General features: G+C 43.5%; 1 protein-coding gene and 1 long non-coding RNA gene across 3 annotated transcripts; both read right to left on the bottom strand.

Annotated features, from left to right (window-relative positions):
• Positions 1–785: 785 nt before the first annotated feature.
• On the bottom strand, positions 786–3,032 carry LOC109205500. 2 transcript variants are annotated; one of them, XR_002064686.1, is made up of 4 exons: positions 2,629–3,032; positions 2,212–2,284; positions 1,971–2,074; positions 786–1,253 (listed from the first exon to the last, which is right to left on the bottom strand). It is a non-coding gene; the product is annotated as an uncharacterized LOC109205500 (long non-coding RNA). The 2 variants fall into 2 exon arrangements; XR_002064687.1 differs by having other exon boundaries at positions 2,212–2,281.
• Positions 3,033–5,088: 2,056 nt separating this feature from the next.
• Positions 5,089–11,446, bottom strand: LOC109205496. The gene is made up of 6 exons (XM_019368211.1): positions 11,040–11,446; positions 9,909–10,353; positions 9,595–9,710; positions 7,221–7,249; positions 5,925–6,048; positions 5,089–5,276 (listed from the first exon to the last, which is right to left on the bottom strand). The coding sequence occupies exons 1-6, from the start codon at positions 11,347–11,349 to the stop codon at positions 5,089–5,091; spliced, it is 1,212 nt and encodes a 403-aa protein (XP_019223756.1). The 5' UTR covers positions 11,350–11,446.
• Positions 11,447–26,399: the final 14,953 nt, after the last annotated feature.

The following is a 26,399-nucleotide window of genomic DNA, read 5'->3' as shown; positions in this document are numbered from 1 at the left end:
ATGAAAACGAGGAAATAAATCACTTTTATTATTTTTCAACCTCTTACTAAATAATTTGGTTAAATATCCTCCCCCACCCACCCACCCACCCAATTCATACCCCCATCCTCCTTTTTTTTGAAGAAAACACAGTGCTAATAATTACATCGCTTTACCAATAGTTTATCAAACTTTGCCAGTATTTTGATATTTTGATGAGATTTCATGATAATTATATTTATTAATACTATCAATTTTAAAAATATTCATGAGATATTCTAAAAAGAGATATCTTAGTAGAGCAATTTAACGCGAATAGTAGCTTTGTATTTGACTTTACCATCATATTATGGTACTCAGATACTGGTAATTAGAGCATAACAACTTTTCATGTATTAACACATGAAAAAGCACCTGCTGCTTTTGCAAGCTTATTGAATAAAAATTGCTCTAATAATATAAAGAGCTCCTAAAAGAATTGTAATTGTGAGAATTTGGTAAAAACACGCTCTTCGTAGAGTAGATATTAAGCAAAGATATCCAAAGGTTGTGCTAGGATGGTAACTACTCCTTTATTATTAATAAAAAGAACTTTGGTTTCAAGCCTTGAGGATTTTGGAGTTGCGTTTCATATATAGGGAATGCTTTACCCCAAAAGCGAGACTGTTTCGACGACATTCAAATTAATCGAACCCCAAAATAGGTACTAGATATCAAATGGGAAACCCGAAAAAATGTAAAACAAGACAACCATAATGAAATTTAAATAACCTACTAAGTAATGAAGAAGTTAGGATTTTCCTGAAAAGTAATAAAGCCCATAAATAAACTAATAAAATATGTACACTTGCATAGTGAAGACTGAAGTGGCTTTCCATATCCTCCTTCCCCTATAACCAGGAAACATCTATCCACAGAAAGAAAGAGCAATGGATCTAGTCATGAGAACACAACAATAATTCACTATTCAACTAATGCTATCACATGGCTATGAGTCCCCTAAATTCTAGCCCTACCCAATAGACCATTCAACTTATTGCTTATTCCCCACTTTTTTTTTTTTTGTTTTTTTTTTCAAACTTATTTTTTGTCAGAGTCAGTTATTGTCATGGCTTAGCTCAGTCCATTGCATGTGTCCATTGCAGAAAATACATAACACCAATTATAGCCGCAAAAACTTCAAATAACTAGGCAGTGTCCTTTGTTATTTTTCCTCTTTGACTTCCCCCAATACATAAAGTATTTGTGTCTTCATAATCTGCAAAATCAATTGACTGTACGAAATTCAGCAATTATCTATCAATAATTGTTGTTGGTTAATATCTTAAGAAATATAGCATCAAATATACAAAACATTTCATGATAAAGCTAAGTTTGATTCATTTAACTATAAAATAATTAACACCTAAGGGTGTCGTATTTATATAGTCAACGAATATGGAGCAAAGACCATATGATCGGACCTAGTTCCAATCCCCCATGGGTCATGAAAATAATACAAAGTATATTTTTTTAATTTGCCTAAGAGTTAATAGGCGGACTAACATCGTACATGTATTATAATAATGTAGGTATCTAATAGAATAGTTTAAGGTGTATGAAAATTTGTTCTAACACCAATGTTAAAAAAAAGGCTCTGGAAAATAAAAACTTGCAGTCATTTTATGTTATAATGGGAATATAATTAAGAGAAAATGGGAAAAGAGAAGAAAAGAAACGAGAAAAAACACGAACATTGTACTTTATCTTATAAAAAAAAGTTTGTTTTGGTACTTGATTGGCTCTCTATGTGAACTTAACCAGTCAAAGCCAATTCCCTAATCAGTGCCAGACTGCTAGTTTTGAAGAATTAAGGTACTTGTACGCATTCTATATAATTTCATTAAATAACTATTGAGAAATAAAAAGAAATGCTTGAAAATGCTTCGACCAAATATAAAAGTCAAACTACGATAATTGTTTTTACGATATAAATTATACTACGTACTTACCAAAAGCAGTCTAGTAGGGATTATCTACTAGTCTATGACTGACTTCTTTTGTTTGCGTACGTCGTGAAAGCCCACTTCTCTTGTCCTTTTGTTTAGTACACCTACTATTTTAGACCAAAAAATATGCTATATTTAGAAACTTTATTTATTTCACTTTTCTTTACGTCTCTGGAAAATGATAAACAAAATGCAACAATAATAACAGAACAAAGATAATCGTTGTTTTGAAAGGAGAACACACCATGATGTGCTTCTGCGTAATCCTCATGTAGGCGCTTTGACATTGGAGTAATGTTGCTGTTCTCTATGCTCTGCTATTTTGACTCAAAAAACGGTTAATAAATATAATGAAAAAATGAGCTTTAAATTATATACACCATTGGAATATGATTAATTTCTAAAAATAATTGTCTCAAATATTATTTGTCATATTAGAAGTTCAAGAGTAAATTAATTATTTTTGAAGACTACAAATACCTTAATTATGAGTAAGTACTAAATGAAAGAGACTATATCCTAAGATATAAATAAGAGTAAAATAGTGAAAATCCTTTCTTATTTAATATTTTCTCAAGGGACGTATAAAAGATAAACACCACAAATAATGAAAATAATGTGTTTGAGGGGTGCAAAAATCGAAATAATGCTAGTTAAATACCTTGTGAGCGCAATAAGATGACGAACTATTTGGAGAAATCCCATAAAGAGCAGCTCTCTCTTGAAAGTTGTTGTTCAAGTGGGGCTGAAAAGGAGAGTCACATCACCTGCCCAAATTTAATGTAATATATGTATCCTCCTTACTCAACAACAACAATAAGATATAAAAAGGATACTCTAAAAGTACCAAAAGGAAAAGAAATATAAAAAGAAAAATCAAGCAATATACTTGTATGGGTCAGAACCCGACCCCACGATAATTAACGAGGCTAATCCCGTTTTAAGTTAATTCACGATTAATTAGTGGCACGATCACTGATAATTGACGATGTTCAACCCGTCCCTGGCTCGGTCAACAAAGGCCCTGGCCTATCCACCACTATAAATGCGAGATCTCAACGTGGTCACGGCCACTTATTGATAGCTCACGAAGCCCACAGCTATAAATACCAAGAGAAGGGACCCTAAAAAAGGGGGCTGCTTCTTCACCACTAGTAAAAGGAGAGAGAAACAAGAAAATATACCCCTCTTATGGGAAGAGAAAACACCATTGTAAGGCTCTGAACCTCTTCATGGAGAGGCAGACCAAACAAATATTATCAATAAAGGTTTCTAACGCTTCTCCCCCTAATTCTGAGTTCTTATTTTAGTTTCTTTCATCTGGTCCAACAGATTATTACGATTTGCTATGATTATCCCGGGATTTATTTATATTGTTTTGTACTCGTAAGATGTGTAACATTTTTTGAGCAAACAATTTGGCACCGTCTGTGGGGATTTCATAGCAAAATCGCGTAGTTCTTCCCTGGACCAAAAGAAAAGAAGCGCCAAACTCGAAGGGGAGCTCGAAGATCTCAAATCAAGATCTAAGTCCTCACTCTCTCTCCAATCTCAGATAGTCCAAACAAGAAGAAGGGGCCCCCTCCTTTCCTCAGGGGAGGTCTCTGTAAGGCATACGAACTCCGGTCGGAAACCGGCACGGAGATATCTCGAGCCGAGATTCGCCTCAAGACAGCCTATATACCCTGGTTGGGAAGACAATGGGTAAGCCGCTCAAGGTCTCGAATCCCAAAATGAGTTCCAGCACTCGATACCCACAATATGGGATTCAGGCTCTGTGCCCTCGTCATCAAGATCGACAAAGTTCAACAGCAGTTGAACCAAGACAGGCTATGCGCCTTCACCAACAAATTCAACTACGGTTGAACCGAGACAGGCTATGCGCCTTCACCAAAAAGTTCAACTACGGTTGAACCGGGACTCAGCTATGCGCCTTCGCCATTATATCAAGGCTATGCGCCTTCACCAACAAATTCAACTACGGTTGAACCGAGACAGGCTATGCGCCTTCACCAACGAGCTCAACTACGGTTGAACCGGGACTCAGGCTATGCAGACAGGCTATGCGCCTTCACCAACAAGTTCAACTACGGTTGAACCGGGACTCAGGCTACGTGCCTTCGCCATCAAGTTCAACTACGTTTGAATCAAGACAGGCGATGCGCCTTCACCAACGAGTTCAACTACAGTTGAACCGGGACTCAGGCTACGTGCCTTCGTAAAAATACAGCACGCACCAACAAATTCAACTACGGTTGAACCGAGACAGGCTATGCGCCTTCACCAACGAGCTCAACTACGGTTGAACCGGGACTCAGGCTATGCGCCTTCGCCATTATATCAAGGCTACGCGGTTGAACCGGGACTCAGGCTATGCGCCTTCGCCATTATATCAAGGCTATGCGCCTTCGTCAAAAAGTTCAACTACGGTTGAACCGAGACAGGCTACGCGCCTTCACCAGAAAGTTCAACTACGGTTGAATCAAGACAGGCTACGCGCCTTCACCAGAAAGTTCAACTACGGTTGAACCGGGACAGGCTATGCGCCTTCACCAACGAGTTCAACTACAGTTGAACCGGGACTCAGGCTACGTGCCTTCGCCAAAAAGTTCAACTACGGTTGAACCGAGACAGGCTATGCGCCTTCACCAACAAGTTCAACTACGGTTGAACCAAGACAGGCTACGTGTCTTCGCCACCAAATTTAACGAAGCCCAACAACAGTCGAACTGGGACTCAGGCTATGTGCCTTCATCATTAAATCCAACGAGCTCGACCTCGCTCGAACTATAAGGATGGACGCCTTCGTCCTCAACTTTAGCAAGTTCAACCACAATTGAACCGAGACTCAGGCCAAACGCCTTCATCTGTGAAAGCAAAGCCCGACCTCCAACTAATCGAAGCGCAGGATAGGCACCCTCACCATCCAAGTAAGTTCTCCCAACTCGAGTTAAGATTCGGGCCACGTAAAGTTCGGCCCCGGTCGAACTACGAGGCCGCGTTTTTTACTATCACAACCGGTAGTTCGACCGCGTCCGAACTGGGACTAAGGCTAAGCGCCGCTATCGCCAAATAACGGCTAAGACTCGCCCGCACCGAGTTGAAAAAGCAAGGCCATCAACTATATTATGCCTAAGGCCATTGCCGCCAACGGTCGACCTAGGTTTGACTGCGGCGAGTTAACGACCCGACGACAGTCGAAGTTGACTTTGTGGCTAAGGTCGTCGAGTCTATCACGACTAAAGTCGTCGATCCAAATTCGACTAGGGCCGCCAACGCCGACGTTCAACAAAAAGCGCAACAAAAACTCTAAAGAACGAAAGAAAAACAGTGACAAAAAATAAGCACAAGGCAGGCAATGGAAAAGAAAATTTATATATTTACAAAGTCAATGACGGGTCATCCCCGCTTACACCCGGCCAAAGCCGATCAATACAAGAAATAAAAAAATATTAATACAAGAAACGCCTAAAACGCCAAGCGCGAACAAGGCAAGAAAAAATGCACAGACATCTTTCTACTCGGTGCCGTCTGCGCCGTCGTCTGCACCAGCATCAACCTCCGGCGTCGCCGCGTCAAAACCACAATCGGCACGTGCCTCACGAGCCTTCTGACGCGCCCTCTCGAAAGCAGCTTCGGTCACGACGCCAGCCTCCCACAAACTCTTATATACATCACGCTGGGCCTCGGCAAAGACCCAAAGTTCTCGAGCCTGGCTGGAAGAAGCGGCCTGATCCCGTAGCCGCTGATTCTCTTCTTCTATGGTTGTGATCCGGTCCGCCATGACCTGGGCGTCCTGCTCAAAGACACCAACCCGCTCCTCGAGACTCGCCTCTCTAAAGGCCGCAGCATCCCTTTCCAATGCCCGTTGGGATTCGTGCACGCGGATAGCCTCCTCCAACGCCCCGGCCCTCGACGAAGCATCCCTCACTTGAAGCTTCAATGCCGCGACCTCACCTTCCAACGCGGTCACTTTCCCGCTCCATGCTGCAGCGGCCTCCGCCGCCTTGGCCTCGCCCCGGCGCTCGCACTCAGCTGCGACCCTCTTTACCGCTTCAAGCTCCTCATCCTTTCGGCGGAGCTGCTCCTCGAGAGCACTCGTCCTGCCAAGTATTTGCTGCATCTGAAGCTCCCGCCTCGCCAGCTCTTCGACCAAGGCCCGGCTGCGAGGATCATTCTTCAAGCGCACGCGCAACTCTCGGCACTGATTACGGTAGCGTCGATACTTTTCCAGTGCCCGCAAAAATATCCCCGAACGGACCTTGGCTCGACGAATGCTCTCCACCTCCAAGAGATAAGACTACAAAGCAAAGACAACGATCAGAATAAAAGAATAAACCTAAGGCAAAGAATAAGCGAACCGACGCAACAGTACATAACCTCAAGCCCATCACGGCTACTTCATTCATCAGCCCGATATCCGTAACGCCCCTCAGCGACGCATTCTCAGCCTCCAAGCACAGCGACTCGAACTGCGGCACCACGCTTTCCCCTTGGAGCAATAAGTTCAATTCCGTGGGAATCTCGATAAAGCGAGATCGCCCCTCTGCGCGCACCGCTGAATTGGTGGAGCCTTCCTGGAACATACGGACGTCGTCGGGATCCAGGTCGGATTCAGACTCATCCTCACCCACATCAGCAGCCGCTGAGGAACTACCTCCCGTCTCAGCGACTGGAACCACCAATTGAGTCTCCGAAGCGACGGTATCATCACGGCCTAAGCCAACCGGGGCAACCCCCATTGATTGTCCGCCCTCGAGGGCAGGCGCCGCAGCCGCATTCCTCTCCGCGTCCGCCGACGGGGAACCCAAATTAATTACCACAGGAGGAGCCGGCGCGAACGCGACCCTACGCCTTATCAACGGCCTCTCCTCCTCCCCATCTGATGACGATTCCGCTCTAGGGCGCACAACCCCCGATGGCCCCTCGTCCCGAAGTAGGGTCCGTGATGGAGAAGAAACTGCTGAAGACTCGACTGATGCCGCCCTCGGTGTTGAGCGCGACACCGGCGCTGCAGTAAGCCGAGCAACTGCACCAGGCCGACGGAAGGCCAGCTGAGGGGCCCTGACGCGGCGTGCCCTCCCTAATCACAAGAAAACAAGGTTAATGAATAGAGCTGAAGCAAAGCGGAACAGAAGAAGAGATCAATTTTTTACCTGCCGCGGGCCTACGGCCATGCCTCTCCCAGAAAGACGCCCACGTACGTATCCCCCTCGTATGGGGGAGTACGGCCTCGACCCACTCACGTATCCAAGACAATGGGGGCGGCGGCGACCTGTCGGCTACAAAAAAGACACGAGTTAACGCTCATAAGCACAAATCACAAAGAGGGGAAGAAAAGAGAATTCAACCACTAAAGAACTTACGTGCATGGTTCCAAGCCTCTGGGAACCCGGTAGCATCCGCCACCAGGTGCTTGGTCCTAATATAAAAGAAGTGCTCGAAAGGGCGGGGGTCGACCTCGTCATCCAATCTCATGACCAGGCCCCTCGACCCACGAGGGCACGCCTGAATCATGGTGCCGCGGACTCTCTGGGGAGCGTAGAGACTCAGCACATGCTGCAGCGTGACCTCCCTACGGGCCAATTCCGCGTACTTGATGAACATCGCCAACAATTTGTAGAGGGAAGGAGTGAGCTGACCCGGGCACACCCCGTAATAACGGCAGAAATCCACCACCAGCATTGGGAGCGGGATCTTGAACCCCAACCTGAAAGGGTAGGCGTAAAAAACGCAGTATCCCCTGCGGTCGGTGTTGACCCTCTCCTCGCTTCTAGCAAGAACGATGTCTGCATGGGTAGGAACGACCCCCTGTTCCCGCAATCGGGCCATCCCGATCTCCCCCATCAACGGGCTTCATCCACCGGTTCCTCTCCACTATCAACGGTGAAATCAATCGCCAGACCTTCGGGCCGAGGAACCACCTCGTCAACCGACGGAATTTCGCCGGACTCCATCTGTTCCGCACCTCCCATTGCCGGAGATGGCCCTTCAACTACCGGAAAATCTACCGGAGGAGCACCGGGGGAAGAACCGACTGCCATTGTTGATCTGCTGAAGACAAATGTTGTCACAATCAAAGGTAAGCAAAGAGAAGATGAATTAGCGAAACGAAAAAGTTTCCTCAGAATTTCTCTCTCAGATGAACAATGAAGATATGAGAAATGAATGCCTCAACCCACCTTTATAGGCAACATAAATGGCTTTTGCGAAACCCAATAGCCATCATTAACTGCACGACCAACCGTAAAACGGTTCGATTCTGTCGTAGCAATCGTCATTATGACGAGCTCCGCAAAGCGGCTTCTCAGCCATCCGCCAGCATACCGCCGTCAGAACAATCGCCACCACCTGCGAACACTGAAAGAATGAGCCGTACGCCGTTAAAATTTTGGACTTGACCAAATACATACCCGGCGCATACTCATTCCCCAGGGCCATCTCCAATATATGAAAGGCTACGGCCATCTTCAATGTATGAAAGGCTACGGCCATCTCCAATATATGAAAGGCTACGGCCATCTTCAATGTATGAAAGGCTACGGCCATCTTCAATATATGAAAGGCTACGGCCATCCTCAATGTATGAAAGGCTACGGCCATCCTCAATATATGAAAGGCTACGGCCATCTCCAATATATGAAAGGCTACGGCCATCTCCAATATATGAAAGGCTACGGCCATCTCCAATATATGAAAGGCTACGGCCATCCACAATGTATGAAAGGCTACGGCCATCCTCAATATATGAAAGGCTACGGCCATCTCCAACATATGAAAGGCTACGGCCAACCTTAACATATGAAAGGCTACGGCCATCTTTAATGTACGAAAGGCTACGGCCATCTCCAACGTGTAAACGACTAAGGCCACCGCCGCCAATAAGTCGACCCCCTTATTCGAGTTGTTTTCAAATCACAATCGATGAAGTCCGCTCATCGAGCTCGGCCGAAACACGACCTCGATAAGCGGAGGGACTAACTGTATGGGTCAGAATCCTACCCCACGATAATTAACGAGGCTAATCCCGTTTTAAGTTAATTCACGATTAATTAGTGGCACGACCACTAATAATTGACGACGTTCAACCCGCCCCTGGCTCGGTCAACAAAGGCCCTGGCCTATCCGCCACTATAAAGGCGAGATTTCAACGTGGCCACGGCCACTTATTGACAGCTCATGAAACCCATAGCTATAAATACCAAGAGAAGGGACCCTAGAAAGGGGCTGCTTCTTCACCACTAGTGAGAGGAGAGAGAAACAAGAAAATATACCCCTCTTATGGGAAGAGAAAACACCATTGTAAGGCTCTGAACCTCTTCATGGGGAGGCAGACCAAACAAATATTATCAATAAAGGTTTTTAATGCTTCTCCCCCTAATTCTGAGTTCTTATTTTCATTTCTTTCAATTGGTCCAACGGATTATTACGGTTTGCTATGATTATCCCGGGATTAATTTATATTGTTTTGTACTCGTAAGATGTGTAACATTTTTGGAGCAAACAATTTCCAAATACAAGGTTGAATCAACTCCAAAAGGGGAAAAGCAGAGAGTCAGAATAAAGAATGGCTGCTTTGGCCTTGACAGAGGAAAGATAATTATTTAAAGTTGAAATGAAAATATACCTCTTATATAAAACTGATCACACATCTGCCTGAAGGAATAGTGGTCTCCAGTACCAGTATCATAATTGTCCTCAAACACAAGATGCCTGAACCCAGCTTTAAGTGCTTGCTTCAGTCTGTCGATCAAAGTTCAAATCCAAACAAAACAGAGAATGAGTCAAAAATTTGCAAAAACAAGTGGCAACCGGCAAAGCCATAGAATCAGTGGATGCGGCAATTAAATAGATAATAATTAGACAAAATAGCGATGGAAGGAATTACTATTTTAAGAAAGCCACAATAGAGAATATCCATGTTACAAAAGTTTATATTACCTTTTCAATTCATTTTGATGGTCATCAAAAAAGACAAGAACCTGGCTAAGATCCTTGACTCCGTGTTTCTTCATAACTTTTCTCCAATCAACGCTTCCAAAATCAACAAAATCTTTTCCAGCAAAGTATGTGCAGTTCCCATCAACATAAGCAGGTCCTTTCTTGAGATACTTCTCAGGATGACGGGGTGTAAGTGAGATGATTGGTGTATCTGGCATTGCTTGTCTCAAAACCCAAGTTGAGTGTCCCTTGAATGCGCCACTCTCAATCATTAATTCTGGTTTTAACCACCGAGTCATAAACCAGAGCCCAAAGCTGTGGTCAAAACCCATCCCATACATGTTATTCTTGATAGGTCGTGTCTCATATATGGGCACAAACTCCTCCAAGCCTTTGATTAAATCCTTTGTGGTCCATTCAACAGTTTTTCCATGTTTCGATCTGCCTTTTGGCAAGAGTTAAAATTAACTAAAGGTGCATTGAATCATATGAATTTCATTGCTCAACAACTGAATTGAGTATTCAAATAGATATAACTGGTTTTCACTCAACATCTCCCTTATCTAGAAAAGGAAAATGACATCTATGTAGATGAAATATACACGCATACATAGGCACCCGTGGAAACAGTTGTTTCATTTGTTGACCACAGATCCAAAGTGCAGCTTAAGACATTATTTGGTAAAATAACTTCATGATGATAAACCATTTTAGCTCCGCTGTGACTATATATATTAGACTGAAACTACTAGAAAGCCAATTTGTTCAGTTTATGCCACACACTATGGAGCTCATAATTATCAACTATAGAAGAACATTAAAGTTAGGAGGCTATAATTGATTCATTCTATGCCAGACTCTGAATCTTTTAAATGATCATCAATCAAGGAACACTAAAGTGAATGCGGATAGATACAAACTAAAAAAAAACAGAGTCTCAGCTTTGAAACTAGATGTACAATTTCTGGAAATGTGGATAGCATTTTCAATTATCAAAATGCCTTGAAATTAGACGTGCAATTGAATCCCTTTACTGATAAGCCGAACATCCGGACGCAATTCTCAATATAAAAAAAATAAAAATAAACCAGATCTGGATAGACACTAAAATGGGAAACGCAATGAACTTACACCAGGGAACGCCGAGAGATCCGAAGTCGGTTTCAAGGCCATCAAAGCCGAAGAATCGCAAACGAGAAATGTGATCGGAAGAGGAAGCTGAGATACACACTAAATCACGAGTGTGATAAACGAAAGAAGTGAGCACAATGATTACGAGCCCTATGAGAAGGCATGGCCAGAGGTGGCCGGTTCGAATCAAGTAATTTGTGATCTTCGTCGGTACGGAAATGTGCTTCCGTGTTTTGGATTGGTCGCCGTCGTCGTCTCCGTCGTCACTGAACGGCGGCGCCCTGCGAGAAGAGAGCGCCCTTTCTAGCATCGTCCTCGTTTATGCTTTCGCCTCCTACTCTACCCTCACTCCCACTCTATGCTTCTTCTCTGTTGTGTAAAAGAATCGTTTTTTATTTGCTGGACACGGAACTTGGATTAGTACTCCGATGCGGATGGAGAGAATTTTAGTTGGAAAATTATACTTTGACCACTCAACTTTATATGTAAATCAAAATGCCCCTAAATTATTTGTAGTAGTGTTTTTCAGTTTCTAAGTCTTTTCATAATGCTACATTGCTCCATCTAGCCAAGCAGGGATATTACTCTGCCGAAAATTAATGATCAAGAGTCAAGACATGATTAATTTAGGACTTTTATTGTAAAAGATGTGTTAAATTGACAACAACAAAAAATAATGTTTTGGATATACAAAAAAGTTCATAATCTTCTACCGAAAAGATATTAATAATGTGCCTATGGTACCCTTTTATTATTTTTTTCGTTTTTTCTCATCTCACTATATATTGGTGAAACAAATCGATCTTGTTAATAAGCTATTAACTATTATTCTTTTGGGACGGAGTGCGGAGATAAATAATCGTACGTATATTTAACAGTCAACATTGACATCATTAATAACGTAGAGTCTACATAATCGTATTTAAAAGTTAGTTACATAAAAACCCATCATAATCAACTAATTGTTTGACAAAAAAATGATAATATTTGGTTATACTAATTAATCAGTTATTAAAGAGGGTTAATTCTAATTAAAGTTAATAGCTTCAGATCTTGGGTTGACTGTACGAACGGTTAGAACAGTGAAGAAACGGAATTAATATGCTAACAATAAATTTGTCAGATGCAATAATGTGTATGGAGCATCAAGTATTAAATAATAATCAATAGCAATAAATGTAAATAAGGAGAAAGATTCACCCAATATTGAATGAGCTGAATGATTCCTCTTTCTGACAATGATGAATGACAAGAATATAAGAAAGTGTTGAACACTTTCTCGGGTCTGGTGGAAATGACAATACATAATCCAAAAAATGATCGAATCTCTCCAGAAAGTTATCCTTTGTATTTATCTAGAAAGCTTCCTTTTCAAAAGTGTTCTTATCATATAGAATATTGCTTGTCTTTTGCCTTATCTCTCATACTATTTATGTGGGACATTCCCAAAGAACCCTAAAAGATACAAATAGAGAGAATATTCACTAGAATATTCCCTATGAAGGTTCCAAAACTATATTAGCCGTTACTTTTATCTATGCGGCTCGACCTCGGCCTTGATGAACCACTCGGTGGCTTGTTCTATTGATCACTGCTCGACCTCGGACTGCCCGCATTGATTTGTAGGTCACTCATGACAATCATCTCCGCGTGTCGAATTTTTTTAGTTCGATTTTGACCCATACAGTTAGTCCCTTCGCTTATCGAGGTCGTCTTTTGGTCGACCTCTGATGTTCGGCTAAAAAATGCATATATTTAACCGTTGTTGCCTCACATTCTAGTACTTTTAATCGTCTTTTGAGTATTAATTATATTACTTTGTGCTTAATATTATATTTTAATTGTGTAGGAATAATGCGGTGTGAAGATGAAGAGATTTGGAGCAAAATTGAATAAAACACGGAAGAAAAAAAAAGAAAAAAAAAAGGGGGACACCCTCTGAATTTGTCCCCCCAAATGCAAGACAAAAATACAAAGAGTTAAACAGGGCAAACAAAAACGTACATAATGAATTGAAGGAATTCAACGTGAAATGCTCACTGCTTTCAGCGCCAGGACCAGCGCTAGGCGCTGGCCTGGACACTGTATTGCGGAGGGGTTTCCTACTTTGCTCGGGACAAGGTTATTTTGGTCCTACACGGTCCTAACTTGCATAAAAGGGGTCCTAAACCTATTTTGGAGGGAGGAGAACGTTTTTTAGAAGAACTTTTGACCAAGGGAGAGCACAGAGCCGCCATGGAGGCCGGGTTTCATCTTTTCTTCCACCAAACTTAGTAATTTTTATGATACTTTATATGATTTGTTGTTTGGCTACCATGTCTATGTGGAGCTAAACTTCACTTTCTAGGGTTGTGGTTCTTTCATGACTATTGTTATTCGGATATTGATTTGATTTCTTGATTTATCGTATTAGTTTATTTATTCAATCCTGCGCTTAATTATTTAATTGCTTGATCACCAATTGAATACTATCTACGAATCTAGAATTGAACTCGAAAGTGGGAATTCTAGATTGCTTATAGGATTGAGTAAGGCAAGTTCTTTTCCAGAAGCTCATCGAGTTCTTCTGACTCGACTCTTTCACAACTGCATTCAATCCTTTACCAACCATCTTTCTAAATGTACGCATCGTCGTATTATGAATAAGAACGAGTTTAGGAAATTGTGTTCTTACAACTGAGCTCTACCACACGATCTAGAGTAAGAAGAAAGAGTGACAGTCCTAAATGCCGTGTAGCCTCCTGCTTATAAGTGTGGTGCACGATACACCCATAAACAAGATTCTACTAGACACGGCTTGTAGAGTCCCTAGGACAGAACTGCTCTGATATCACTTTTGTCACGCCCGAGCCTGGATGGGCCGCGACGGGCACCCCGTACCTTACTTAACCGAGTACCAATATAACGTATCTTTTCATGTCATACTATCATAGATAACTGAGCCGGAAGGCTGCCGTGATATAAGTAGAATACAACATGTGATACCAACTTATACATAAGGCATACGGGCCTATAAGGCCAAAATAACCATTCGTACACTGAACATAGGCCGACAAGTCCATATAATCTTTACGTACATGACGTCTGTCTACAAGTATCTAAGAATACATAATTTTCATAAAGGTCGGGACAGAGTCCCACCATATCAAATAATACACATCTAAATCATACTAACCAAACAAGCAACTCCGAAGCAAATGGAGCGCACCAACATCTTCCGCTGAGCTAATAGCCTACTTGGAGGGCTCTCGACCTGTCTATCGAGACCTGCGGGCATGAAACGCAACGTCCCCAGGCAAAAGGGACATCAATACAAATAATGTACCGAATATGTTAGGAATAAAAATTAGTAAATAGTGGACATGAGAGAAACATGGAGTAGAAGACTCGACATGTAAATCTGAATGACTCTGTGAATCATTAATATGTATAATGCCATGCATATCCGTATAAATGTCATGTCGTGCATAGGTACATGTGTTCATAACATCATCAAGCCTCTGAGGGTATCCCATCATATCATCCCGGCCATTGTGGGCAAATCATCAACGTATACCAGCTGATCAGGTGGTGGTGCGTATATAACGCTTAACCTTTTCCCATATCCCATATATATATATATATATATATATATATATATATATATATATATATATATATATATATATATACGCGTATATAATGCCATCTGGTCATGGGTCAATGTACATGAATGCAATGCATGAAAAGTACGTCAATAAAATCTCTTGGAGTGTTATAAGACCATTATGCCTTTGAATAATATCATGAAGTAAACTTTTTCAACTTACGTATTTTTCTAAGACCCATGAACAGATGATAGAATAATATGACACGTTGAGAATCTAGAACATAAGCATCTATAGCATTTTTATGAATAGAGTCATTTATGGAAATTGTGCATTTGCTCATTTAGTCTGTGTCGTATAGATCATGCCAAAAGAAAGAAAGGATAGCCTTAACATACCTGGAGTAGGGAAAAATCTGTATGATGTTCTTGGAAATGGTTGCACCCCACTATGAGCCGAGGCAACATACAGACTACCAAATAACACAAATATCAACTTTGCAAAGCGTAGAATACTCTTCATTTTTTCGCTCAATTGACACATAGAGTGAAACAAGTACTTCCATTTACTTATCAGGAATCCAAGAGAGGCAGTGGAATTACTTTATCTGTTAGTCAATATCAGAAGTAAGAACTTAAGACCTCAATTCAGAGATTTTAGCAAAAGTCTGCCGGCTGTTGCGTGAAGATTCCAAGAATTATTCCAATCATGGTAGTCCACTTAGTATGTTCACCTAATCCAAATTGATTTGTCTTGAGATTAATACACTATGTTGCCACCTAATCTAAATTGATCAAGAGTCATTTGGTGGGTTAATATCTTGCTGCCACATGGGGGTGGAGAGGGGTTTTAATCTTATTCCATAACTAATTAATTAATTAGGTAATATTCCGTTACCCAGTAATCAACCAATTACCCGCATAATTAAGAATTGTCTCAAATTACTTAAAATTCTACTTATTTTTATTACCCTTTTATATATCATACTACCACGGTCATATGGTACCATGTATGGTACTAGTCCAAAAATATCGGGTATTAACGCTCGGCCCAAATTTTATCCCAACATGCCAAACTTGGACGAAAATTCATTTTCTTTGACTTGCTTCCCCTCTCACCTTCACGAATTTACTCATTACTTCTGAAATAGCATAATCCTTATAATCTCCAGATAATCTTTTCCTTGGACTGATGTTAATTACCTTACGTAAAATACTACATGGTGCAACATCGTAGTAATTTAATACTGCAAAGCGTAACATCATCGTAATGTTGTGGGGCGTAACAACAACATTCCTGCCCACATCGACCTGGTCCCAGCTGGCGACGACGTAATCCATATTCATCGTTCTAAGTATTGTGCATTTTACGCGTACCCGTTCTAAGTGGGCTATTCTCTTCCCCCCCCCCCCCCAGTTGGCGGAGGAATTATGTCGCTACTACAGTATCTGTCCGACCTAGCTCTCCCCCTATATTTACAAACTCTTTCTTATGTTGATCAAGTAGGAGCTGACCAACTACGGGATTTCCATCTGCCACCTGCTTCATCTTTTCGCGCAAAGCTTTCACAAAGGTACGATGATACACCTCCGCCACCATGGGACCAAGGGATTGGTGGTGAGAATGGACGATAAGGCAAATCGTCGATTTTAGTTCAACTTCTTCTACATCAAGACCGAGCACGTGGTGGCGAACCCCGGTGGATTCCCTGAAGCATGGAACTTCGCCCGTAAGTGTTTTTGCTAACTGATTACTTGTTTTGTCTCTCTCCGGTGATTTAATCGTTCTTCCTCTTTTGTGCAGCCGAGAGGGACCCTCCTACATTGGTCGCCGACATTCATGACTAGGTGAGTCAAATCTTACCCCACACGGTGGGGATCCGCGAATGGTCGTCATTCAATAAGAAGTTTGGACGTAAACCTGCTTCGACCGGTAAGTTATTCACTTCGTTCTTCTTTTTCATTCGTTCGTGTAGTGGGGTCAGTTTTAACTTCAGTGTTTGCTGTCAGGTCGGAGGACTACGAGAAGAGCGAGGGCTCTTCTCCCCGCTTTTCGTCAATCTGGTGCATCAACCGGGTCTCTACTTGCTGCGACTGCAGGCCAGTCCATTCAGATAGCTGCTTCTTCTCGGATCTCAGCAGGCCCTTCGGTGGAGACTCCAACTTCTCCCATATTGCACTTAGTAGACGAGTCGTCACCGGGAGAGGAGGAAGCAGTAGGAACCGAAGAGCCAACAAGGGGTAACCCGAACTGGTCACGGCCGCACCCGAGGGTGGCATAGCTTTGGACATAGAGACTACATCCTCTTCAGATGTAGAAATTGCTCCCTTGCCTGAGGTCTCCGTGGAAGGGGGAGGGCAATCAGGGGCAACGGAGGTCATTTGAGGAGTGATCCGTCGCCATCAGGGCAGGCCGACGTGCCTTCCTCTGCCGAGGAGAGAGGGAAAAATGTAAACGTAGATGGTTATGAGTTTAGTTCCGACATCGACCCCGAAGAGGTTCCGACGTTCAATAAGGGGTTCACTTGGGTGCAAGTGAGGATGGAGGGGACTACTCGCAAGATTGTCATTCCCCTCTACCGTGACTTATTGAATAATACGGAGAGCGTGATCCCTTCTTTGGGTCCTCTCTGCTCTAGCACCAAGGACAGGACCTTACGGACGTTCGATGATGCCGCTCTATCGTTGGGCATATCTGGAATGGCTTTGCGGGTAAAGTTTTTGGTTCTTCGAGTTTTCGTACCTTATTCTCTTTCTTTTGTCCGTTTTTACTAACTTCTTTCTGATTTTTCCCTGTTCATAAGACTCTTATTTTGGAGATTATGTGCGCCCGCCGAGAAGAGAAGAAGAGGGCTATTTTCAAGATGATGGAGTCGACGTATAAAGAATACCGTTCCAAGTATCGCGAGATATGCCTCCGATTCAGCGTGGACGGTAACTTCCACTCTCTTAAGGACGAGCTAAAGCAGAAGGACGACGAGCTAATTAGGATCATTGACAGATGTAGCAATCCCAAGGGAGAGCTTAGAGCCAAGGAGGACGAGCTCGAGGTGAGCAAGGGGGCCGCGACTGAGTGCGCCGATCTTCAGGCCTAAGTGGCATCCCTGCGGGTTGAACTTGAGCAGAGTTCGACTAGGGCCAATAACTTGAGTCATGAGTTGATTGAGAAGATAGCGGATTTGGATAAGGCCGAGGAGGCCAGGATGGCGGTTTTGGCAAAGATGGCGTCATCGGAGGAGGTCGTTCACGTTCTCAATCTGAGCGGGCGAGTGAAACGGAGGCGGCCGTGCTCAGGGAGGCAAGGCTTGATGAGCAGGTTAGCAAGCTTGAGGGAGAGGTTTCGAACTTAAATGATCGAGTCGCCGCTCTTGAGGCCGAAAGGGCGCATCTATTGGCTCGGCCATCCTCCTCTCATACATCCGCTTATCCTGATGTTGCGCGGGTTTCGTACGAGAAGTGGATCCATGTCGAGGCCCAGCTAGACATATATAGGGACTTGATGGTGGCAGGGAGAGTTACTGAGATTGAGTTCGAGGATGCTCGTGCCAAGGCGCACACAGCTCGAGTCGCTTGTGGTTATGATCCCGCCACGCCGCGGGAGGGCAATAATGAAGACGAGTTGGGCGGAATCGAGCAAGGTGCTTGGTATGATGATGCATACTCGACCGGCGAGGATGACGGCGGGGATGATACCGCTGAGTGATGCTTTTGTAGTCTCTCTTCTTCTTTTTTGCTTTTGTGGGCGTCTGTTCGGCCCTTATAAGATATCTTTTTGATTTGGAATGCTACTTTTGCTGTTTGCTTTTGAGTCTTCTATTTTTCCCTTGAATGTTTTCCTCGAATGATTGTCTTGATTTACAAGAACTGTTGGTAGGCGTTAACTTGAACATGGCCGAGTGTGCTCTTGATTAGTTTGAGTAAAGTTAAACGTCGCCATAATTAATTCGGACGAGGTTAACTGTGAATGAAATTCGAGCTAGGTCGAATGTGAGTTGATTCGAGCAAGGTCGAATGTTACTCTTAACTAATTCGAACGAGGTCGAATGTGAGTTGATTCAAGCGAGGTCGAATGTTACTCTTAATTAATTCGAACGAGGTCAAATGTGAGTTGATTCGAGTGAGGTGGAATGTTTCTTTCAACTAATTCGAACGAGGTCAAATGTTACTTTTAACTAATTCGAGCGAGGTCGAATGTGAGTTGATTCAAGCGAGGTCGAATGTTTCTTTTCACTAATTCGAACGAGGTCGAATGTTACTTTATCTAATTCGAATGAGGTCAAATGTTACTTTTAACTAATTCGAATGAGGTCGAATGTGAGTTGATTCGAGCGAGGTCGAACGTTACTCTTAATTAATCCGAACGAGGTCGAACGTGAGTGTCTTGAATGGTGCAGTGTTAAAACGTGGTGGAGACATAGGAGAACATCATGTGCTTGTATGCTTTGCTTACATATATACATTGGAGAAGGTTACACGTTTTTCGGGCTGGTGTTCCAGTCCCAGTTTACCTAGTCCTTTCATTGTTCGACCTGGAGAAGTATTCGAGGGGTCGAGCAATGAACTTGTTAACTTGCATTCTCACCTGCTCGTGCTTTAACTTCGAAATGTCCTCCCCGTCGCCTTGTTAAAAACCTCCCCGAGAAAACCCAATTGGGACAAAACTCAGGTGAGGGAAAAAGAGTACGGTTCGGAGAATATCTTTCCTTAGAAGTTGAAGTACTTGAGGTGGGCGATGTTCCAGTTGTTTGGTAGTTTTCCTTCCATCGCTCCTAGTTGGAACGATCCTTTGCTTGCTGCTGCCTTAATTTTGTATGGGCCGTCCCAATTAGTCCCTAACTTTCCTTCTCGTGGATCTTTGCTTGCCTGTGTTTTGGCTTTGAGTACATAGTCCCGACTTTGAGCAGTCTAATTTTGGCTTTTTTGTTGTGGTATCACTCAACCTGTTGTTTTTGGGCGACCATCCTTATGTAAGCCATGTCTTTTTGTTCTTCGGCCTCATCGAGGTTTTGCCTCCTGCTTTCGTCGTTTCTCGGTCCGCTTTCGTGTGAGTACCTTAGACTTGGTTCTCCGACCTCGACCGGTATTACTGCATCGGTCCCATAGACTAGTGAGTATGGTGTTTCTCCCGTGCTTGTTTTTGGCGTTGTGCAGTATGCCCGTAGCACTTCCTGCAGCAACTCCGACCACAGTCCCTTGGCGTTCTCGAGCTTCTTCTTCATGAAATTCAATATTGACTTGTTGGATGACTCTGCTTGCCCATTGCCCGCGGGGTGATATGGCGTGGAGAGTATTCTTTTGATATGCCACTTCTCGAAGAATTTGGCGGTCTTTTTTCCAGTGAATTGAGGCCCTTTGTCACAACTGATTTCTTTGGGGAGGCTGAACGTCATACGATATTTCTCCATATGAAGGCGATCACTTCTTGTTCGCGTATTTGGGCGAATGCACCAGCTTTCACCCACTTTGAAAAATAGTCAGTTAAAATAAAAAGAAATCATTTACCTCATCCCGTTGGGAGGTGTCAGACGATGTCCATTCCCCATTTGATGAAAGGCCAAGGCGAGGTAATTGAGTGGAGGTGCTCGCCCACTTAGTGGATCATGGGGGCGTATCTTTCGCATTGTTCGCATTTTTTTACGAAGTCAGCGGCCTCTTTTTTCATTATGGGCCAGCAGTAGCCTGCTCGTATCAGGCATTTGACTAGGGCTCGATTGCCGGTGTGAGCTCCGCAATGACCTTCGTGGACTTTATCCAGAACGCGTCGCGTCTTGTTTGGGCCTAAACATTTTGATAGGGGGTCGCCATACGTTCTTTTGTATAAGTCATTGTTGATGTCGTTGTACCTGGCCGCCTGCATTCGAAGCTTCTTGGCTTCTTTTTTATCGCTTGGAAGCACTCCGTCCTACAAATATGTGACAAGATTGAACCAGTCCCAAGTTAGGTTTATAGTTCGTACCTCGATTTGGTCAATCGACGAGTGGAGGAGAGTGACCACGATCTCTTCTCTGATTATGCTTTTAGTGGCCACTGTTAGTTTGGCGAGGCCATCTGCTTCGATATTCTGTGCTCGAGTGATTTGGTTGAGCTGGCATTCATCGAACTCGGGTAACAGCTTGCAGATCTTGGCCTGGTATTTTTGTAGTCTTTGTTCCTTGATTTGAAAAGTCCCTGTGACTCGATTGATAACGAGCTGAGAGTTGCACCGTAGGACAACTCGCTTCGCTTTGTACTTGAGTGCTAACTTTAGCCCTACAATAACGGCCTCGTACTCGGCCTCGTTGTTAGTCATATCTTGGCATCTTATGGACTGCGAATCACTTCGCCTGTTGGAACTTCGAGCACAAGCCCCAGTCCCGATCCCGACGCGTTAGAGGCGCCACCAGTATACAAAACCCATAGGTCATGTATCCTGGGGGAAGTACCGGCGACTTCCTTCTCGACTTCAGGCATTATTTTTTCGCTGAAGTCGGCGAGCACTTGCGACTTTATTGCCGTTTGCGGTTGATAGGCTATATCATGCTCGCTTAATTCTATGGCCCATTTGGCCAACCTGCCCGACAACTCGGGTTTGTGCAGAATACTCCTTAGGGGAAAGGTCGTGACCACCGAGATAGGGTGACACTGGAAATAGGGTTTAAGCTTTCGTGAAGCTACGACCAAAGCCAGGGCTAGCTTCTCGAGGTGTGGGTACCTCGTTCCAGCCTCAACCAAGGTTTTGCTAATATAATAAATGGGAGATTGCGTACCTTTGTTTTCTCGGTCCAGGACTACACTAACGGCCACGTCGGACACAACCAGGTAAATGAGGAGACGTTCTCCAGGTTCCGCCGTAGCGAGAAACATGGGTGAAGATAGGCACGCCTTTAGTTCTTTCAAGGCTTCGACGCACTTGGAGTTCCATTGGAGTCCATTGTCTTTCTTAAGTACGCCGAAAAATTTATGGCATTTGTCGGAGGACCTTGAGATGAATCTCGACAGGGCGGCTATGCGGTCGGTCAGCTTCTGTACCTGTTTCTTACTGGTTAGGCTTTCCGGTATTCCTTTTATAGCTTTGATTTGGTCGGGGTTGACCTCGATGCCTCGTTGTGATTCCAATAAGCCGAGGAAATTTCCCGAGGTTACGCCGAAGGCACACTTTTCGGGGTTCAATTTCATACCATATCGTCTGAGTATGTCGAAGGCCTCTTTCAAGTGGTCAACGTGATCCTCTTTCCTTTTTGACTTGACCAACATATCGTCGATGTAGTATTTCATGGTTTTGCCGAGATGGTCTTTGAAAATTTTTGTCACCAACCTCTGATACATTGCCCCCGTATTTTTCAATCTGAAAGGCATCACTCTGTAGCAGTACGTCCCCTGGGGAATGATGAAAGTAGTCTTTTCTTGGTATTCCTCCTCCATGAGGATATGGTTGTAGCCCGAGTAGGCGTCCAAGAAGCTTAATAGCTCGTGCCTGGTCGTTGCGTCAATGAGCTGGTCAATATGGGGTAGTGGGAACGAGTCTTTCGGGCAGGCTTTGCTTAGATCTGTGAGTCTACGCATATCCGCCATTTCCCATTCTTCTTTTTTACCATGACCACGTTGGCGACCCATTGAGGGTACTTTGATTATCTGATAGAGCCATTTTCCAACAGTTTTTCAACCTCCTCGCGGACATCGTCATTTATTGCGGAGTTGAATTTCTGCCTAACTTGCCACACTAGGGGTAAAATTAGTCGACGTTTAGCTTGTGTATCGCTATCTCTTTCGGGATGCCTGGCATATCTGCATGGAAAAAGGCAAACAAGTATGCGTTGTTAGCTAAAAATTGATGGAATTTACCTGGTTCCTGAAGTTTGTGGCCGATGTCGGCCTTTTTACTGTGGTCGTCTCTGTCGAGTTGCACGGGGTCGAGATCCTCTATAGTCAAACCTGTGGCCTTTACGATTTCGGGGTCCCTAATGACGTCTTTCCCTTCGTCATCACCTAACCATGACTCCGTTAATTGCTATGCAGCCTCGGCTTTGCCTTTCAATTGTTGAGTGTGTGTGCAGTCTTGGGCGATGCGATAGCATTCTCGGGCAGTGTGCTGCTCTCCTCGGATGTTGAATACCCCCCAAGGGGTGGGAAATTTGACGACTTTATATTAGCTGGAAAGAACGGCTTTTATGACGTGTATCCAGGGCCGACCTATGATGGCGTTGTACACCGTATCCTGGTCCATGATGTGGAACGTGGTCTCAAGAGTGACGCTGCTGGCTAGGACGGGTAGCGTGATTTCTCCAGATGTCCGCTCGATTGCATTGTTAAAACCCGTCAGTGTGATGCAACGTGGTACTATCCTATCCTCAAGCTTCATTTGTGTGAGAACTCGAGGGTGGACAATGCATGTGCCACTTCCATTATCAACCATACTACGTTTTGCGTAAAGTAATAACAAGGGCGTCGTAATAGGGAAAGACCAAACCGTGGGTATCCGACTTATCGAAGATGATACTCTCTTCGAGTTCGTCATAACGTTCATGAGTGATTGACCGTTTCAGCTTGTGGGTGGTCGTGAATTTTACGTTGTTTATTGATGCGTCGTTCGCCTCCTCCAATGATCATTTGGATGGTTCGAGTTGGGTAGGGAAATTCTGGTGGGCCCTAATGCTGTTCGAGTCCTCAACCAAAGTTTGCCCTTCCTCGATCGCTCAAAAGTTCTTTCAGATGCCCTTGGTAAAGCATGTTCATGGCCTCTTGCCTTAGAGCGATGCAGTTCTTGGTTTTGTGGCCCCGTTATTGATGGAATTTGCAGAGGGCGTTTGACTTTCTAGTGTTTGGGTCGGACCTCATCTTCTGCGGCCACTTCACTTTTGGGTCGAGCTTCTCCAGGGCGTAGACTATTTCTGAGGGAGAAACACAGAAATTATGAGCAGATAGTAATGGAGGCATACCTCTTTCGCTTCGGTGAGTCCCTGTTGGCGGCCTAGATGGGCCATCGCCATGACGGGGAGGCGGTATGACGTCGGCTCTGACATATGGTTGATGTCATTCGCGGTTGGGTCGGGGGCCTGCATGGTCCCTTCTGTTGTCATTTCTGTGGTCCTTCCTGGATTCCCTTTGGACCAAGGTTAGCCGTTGAGTCGGCCCATTGAGGTCGTCCTCATCAGCTCACACTTCGGCGCAGTAGGCGTTGTGTATCTCGCCCCAAGTAGTTGGGGGATATTTTATGAGTCGGCTTAGCAATTTTCTGGTCGCCCTCGAACCGCTCCTGTTTAAGCCATTCTGGAATGCTACTACTGCCATTCCCTCTGTTAAATTTGGTAAGGTTATCCTCACACGGTTGAATCGGGCGAGGAAATCTCTTAGTCCTTCACCGGGTGACTGTTTAATGGCAAATGTGTCATTCACCCTCACCTCTGCTTTCTTATACCCAGCATGGGCAGTTACAAACTTGTCGGCCATTTCCTCGAACGTCTCTATGGAACGTGCATGTAGCTGTGAGTACCAAGTTAATGCTCCCCCGGTGAGGGTTTCACCAAACTTCTTCAGTAATATGGATGACACTTGTTCTTCGGTGAGGTCATTGCCTTTTACTGCGGCGACATAGTGGGTCACGTGATCCTCAAGGTCCGTCGTGTCATCGTATATTTTCAAGTATGACGGCATTTTGAAGGTTTTAGGTATGGCGTGCGGTACAACTTCGTCACTGTATGGTTGCTCAACAGACGGCGTCCCTCTTTGGTAAGAGCTTTGGGGCGCCGGGTATTTTGTCTACCCTTTCTCGATGCTCTCTCATTTGGTCGCGGAGCATTTTGTTCTCGTTCTCCATCTCCTCCATCTTCCTCAGAATGGCTGTGAGGGTGTCGTTGCCTGCATCACTAACGTTGTGAGTAATACCTGTTACAAGAGGGGGGCCGTGTTGCTCGTCTGTCACTGGTGCGACGCGAACTCTCGCATCTTCTCTGTTCGTCCTTTGAGCGGGCTTGTCAAGAATGCTGGTCAGCGTGCTTGTCAACCACGCCTCGAGCAGCTTTTTCACTGCCGGTGGTGCCTCTTCCGTGTGGATGTAGAGGCCCCTTTACCATGTGAGGTTGTGATGCTGCCGTGAGGAAGGGGTGAACCACTCTGCCTGGGGGAGGCATTTGGTGTCATGTCCTCAGCATCTGTTCCAGCGACTTCGTTGATAGTGTCTAGGAGGTTATTAGAAGATTGGCTACTGCCTTTATTCTTTCCTCTCCATTACTTACTATGTTCAGCTATGCACGTAAGAAAAGACAAGGTTTTATGTTATTTTCTTTTAGATTTGAAAGAAACTAAGATTTTAATTAGAATATCCCCACAGACGACGCTAAATTGTTTGATCAAAAAATGATAATATTTGGTTAAACTAATTAATTAGTTATTAAGGAGGGTTAATCCTAGTTAAGATTAATAGCTTCAGATCTTGGGTTGACCGTTCGAACGGTTAGAACAGTGAAGAAACGGAATGAATATGCTAACAATAAGGGGTCGTTTGGTTGCCGGTTAGAGTTATGCAGGTATTAGTTATACATGTATTAGTTATGCAGGGATAAGTAATGCAGGGATTAGTTATGCAGGTATTAGTTATGCAGAGATTATTTTTTTGAATATTTGGTTTGTTGTATTAGAAATTGATATACATTATATAAATTTTAAAGTAAAATGCTTGTTTACAACTATACCCCTGGCTTTCTTTTGCATTGTTTTTTCTCTCTTTCCATTTATGTAGGAAACAATTTAGTTAGGAACTTTGGGTGTTACTTTCACTTCTTTGTCATACTACTGAACTATGTGAAGTTCAGACATTTGATTTTCACTTCTTAGTTTTGGTATTTTCATTTTCTAGTGGCTTCTCCAGTTTGCTTTTGCTAGTTTGTTCTTTAAAAATGAGAGAAGACAAGGTTTATAGTTGGCAAGTGAAAGCAAGTGAAACCTGTTGACGGGTTGACAGAGAAATAAGGAAGCCTTATGTGTAAAGTGATAGGGGTAAATTTGTCATTTCAGTATTTTATCCATGTATTACTAATGCATGTATTAGTTATTCCATCTTCTACCCCGCATAAAATAATACACAGATTGACTCATAACTTATACATGTATTATTTATGCATAATTGAAAAATGTCAACCAAACATGGTATTAGTTATGCAGAATTTTATACAAAATAACTATTGCCTACCAAACATGGTATAAGTTATGTTACCCCTTATACATGAATAACCTTTCTTCTAACCAGCTACCAAACGACCTCTAAATGTGTCAGATGCAATAATGTGTATGGAGCATCAAGTATTAAATAATAATCAATGGCAATAAATATAAATAAGGAGGAAGATTCACCCAATATTGAATGAGGTGAATGATTCCTCTTTCTGACAATGATGAATGACAAGAATATAAGAAAGTGTTGAGCATTTTCTCGGATCTGGTGGAAATGACAATAGATAATCCCAAAAATGATCGAATCTCTCTAGAAAGTTATCCTTTGTATTTATCTAGAAAGCTTCCTTTTCAAAAGTGTTCTTATCATATAGAATATTACTTGCCTTTTGCCTTATATCTCATACTATTTATATGGGATATTCCCAAATAACCCTAAAAGATACAAATAGAGGGAATATTCCCTCTGAAGGTTCCAAAACTATATTAGCCGTTGCTTTTATCTATGCGGCTCGACCTCGGCCTTGATGAACCACTCAGCGGCTTGTTCTGTTGATCACTGCTCGACCTCAGCCGAACTGCCCGTATTAATTTGCAGGTCACTCATGACAATCATCTCCGCGTGTCGA

The sequence above is a fragment of the Nicotiana attenuata genome, unplaced genomic scaffold, assembly GCF_001879085.1.
Source record: "Nicotiana attenuata strain UT unplaced genomic scaffold, NIATTr2, whole genome shotgun sequence".
Lineage (NCBI taxonomy): Eukaryota > Viridiplantae > Streptophyta > Magnoliopsida > Solanales > Solanaceae > Nicotiana > Nicotiana attenuata.
The sequence above is the reverse complement of the archived record's forward strand: the minus strand, read 5'-3'. Positions and strand labels throughout refer to the sequence as shown.

Coding starts and splice junctions, on each gene's coding strand:
- LOC109205496 (XM_019368211.1), bottom strand. CDS start 11,349: ATGCTAGAAAGGGCGCTCTCTTCTCGCAGGGCGCCGCCGTTCAGTGAC. Junction 9,711..9,908: donor CATCAAAATGAATTGAAAAG/GTAATATAAACT, acceptor TTTGATCGACAG/ACTGAAGCAAGCACTTAAAG. Junction 6,049..7,220: donor CGCCGCCGCCCCCATTGTCT/TGGATACGTGAG, acceptor CTCGAGGAGCAG/CTCCGCCGAAAGGATGAGGA.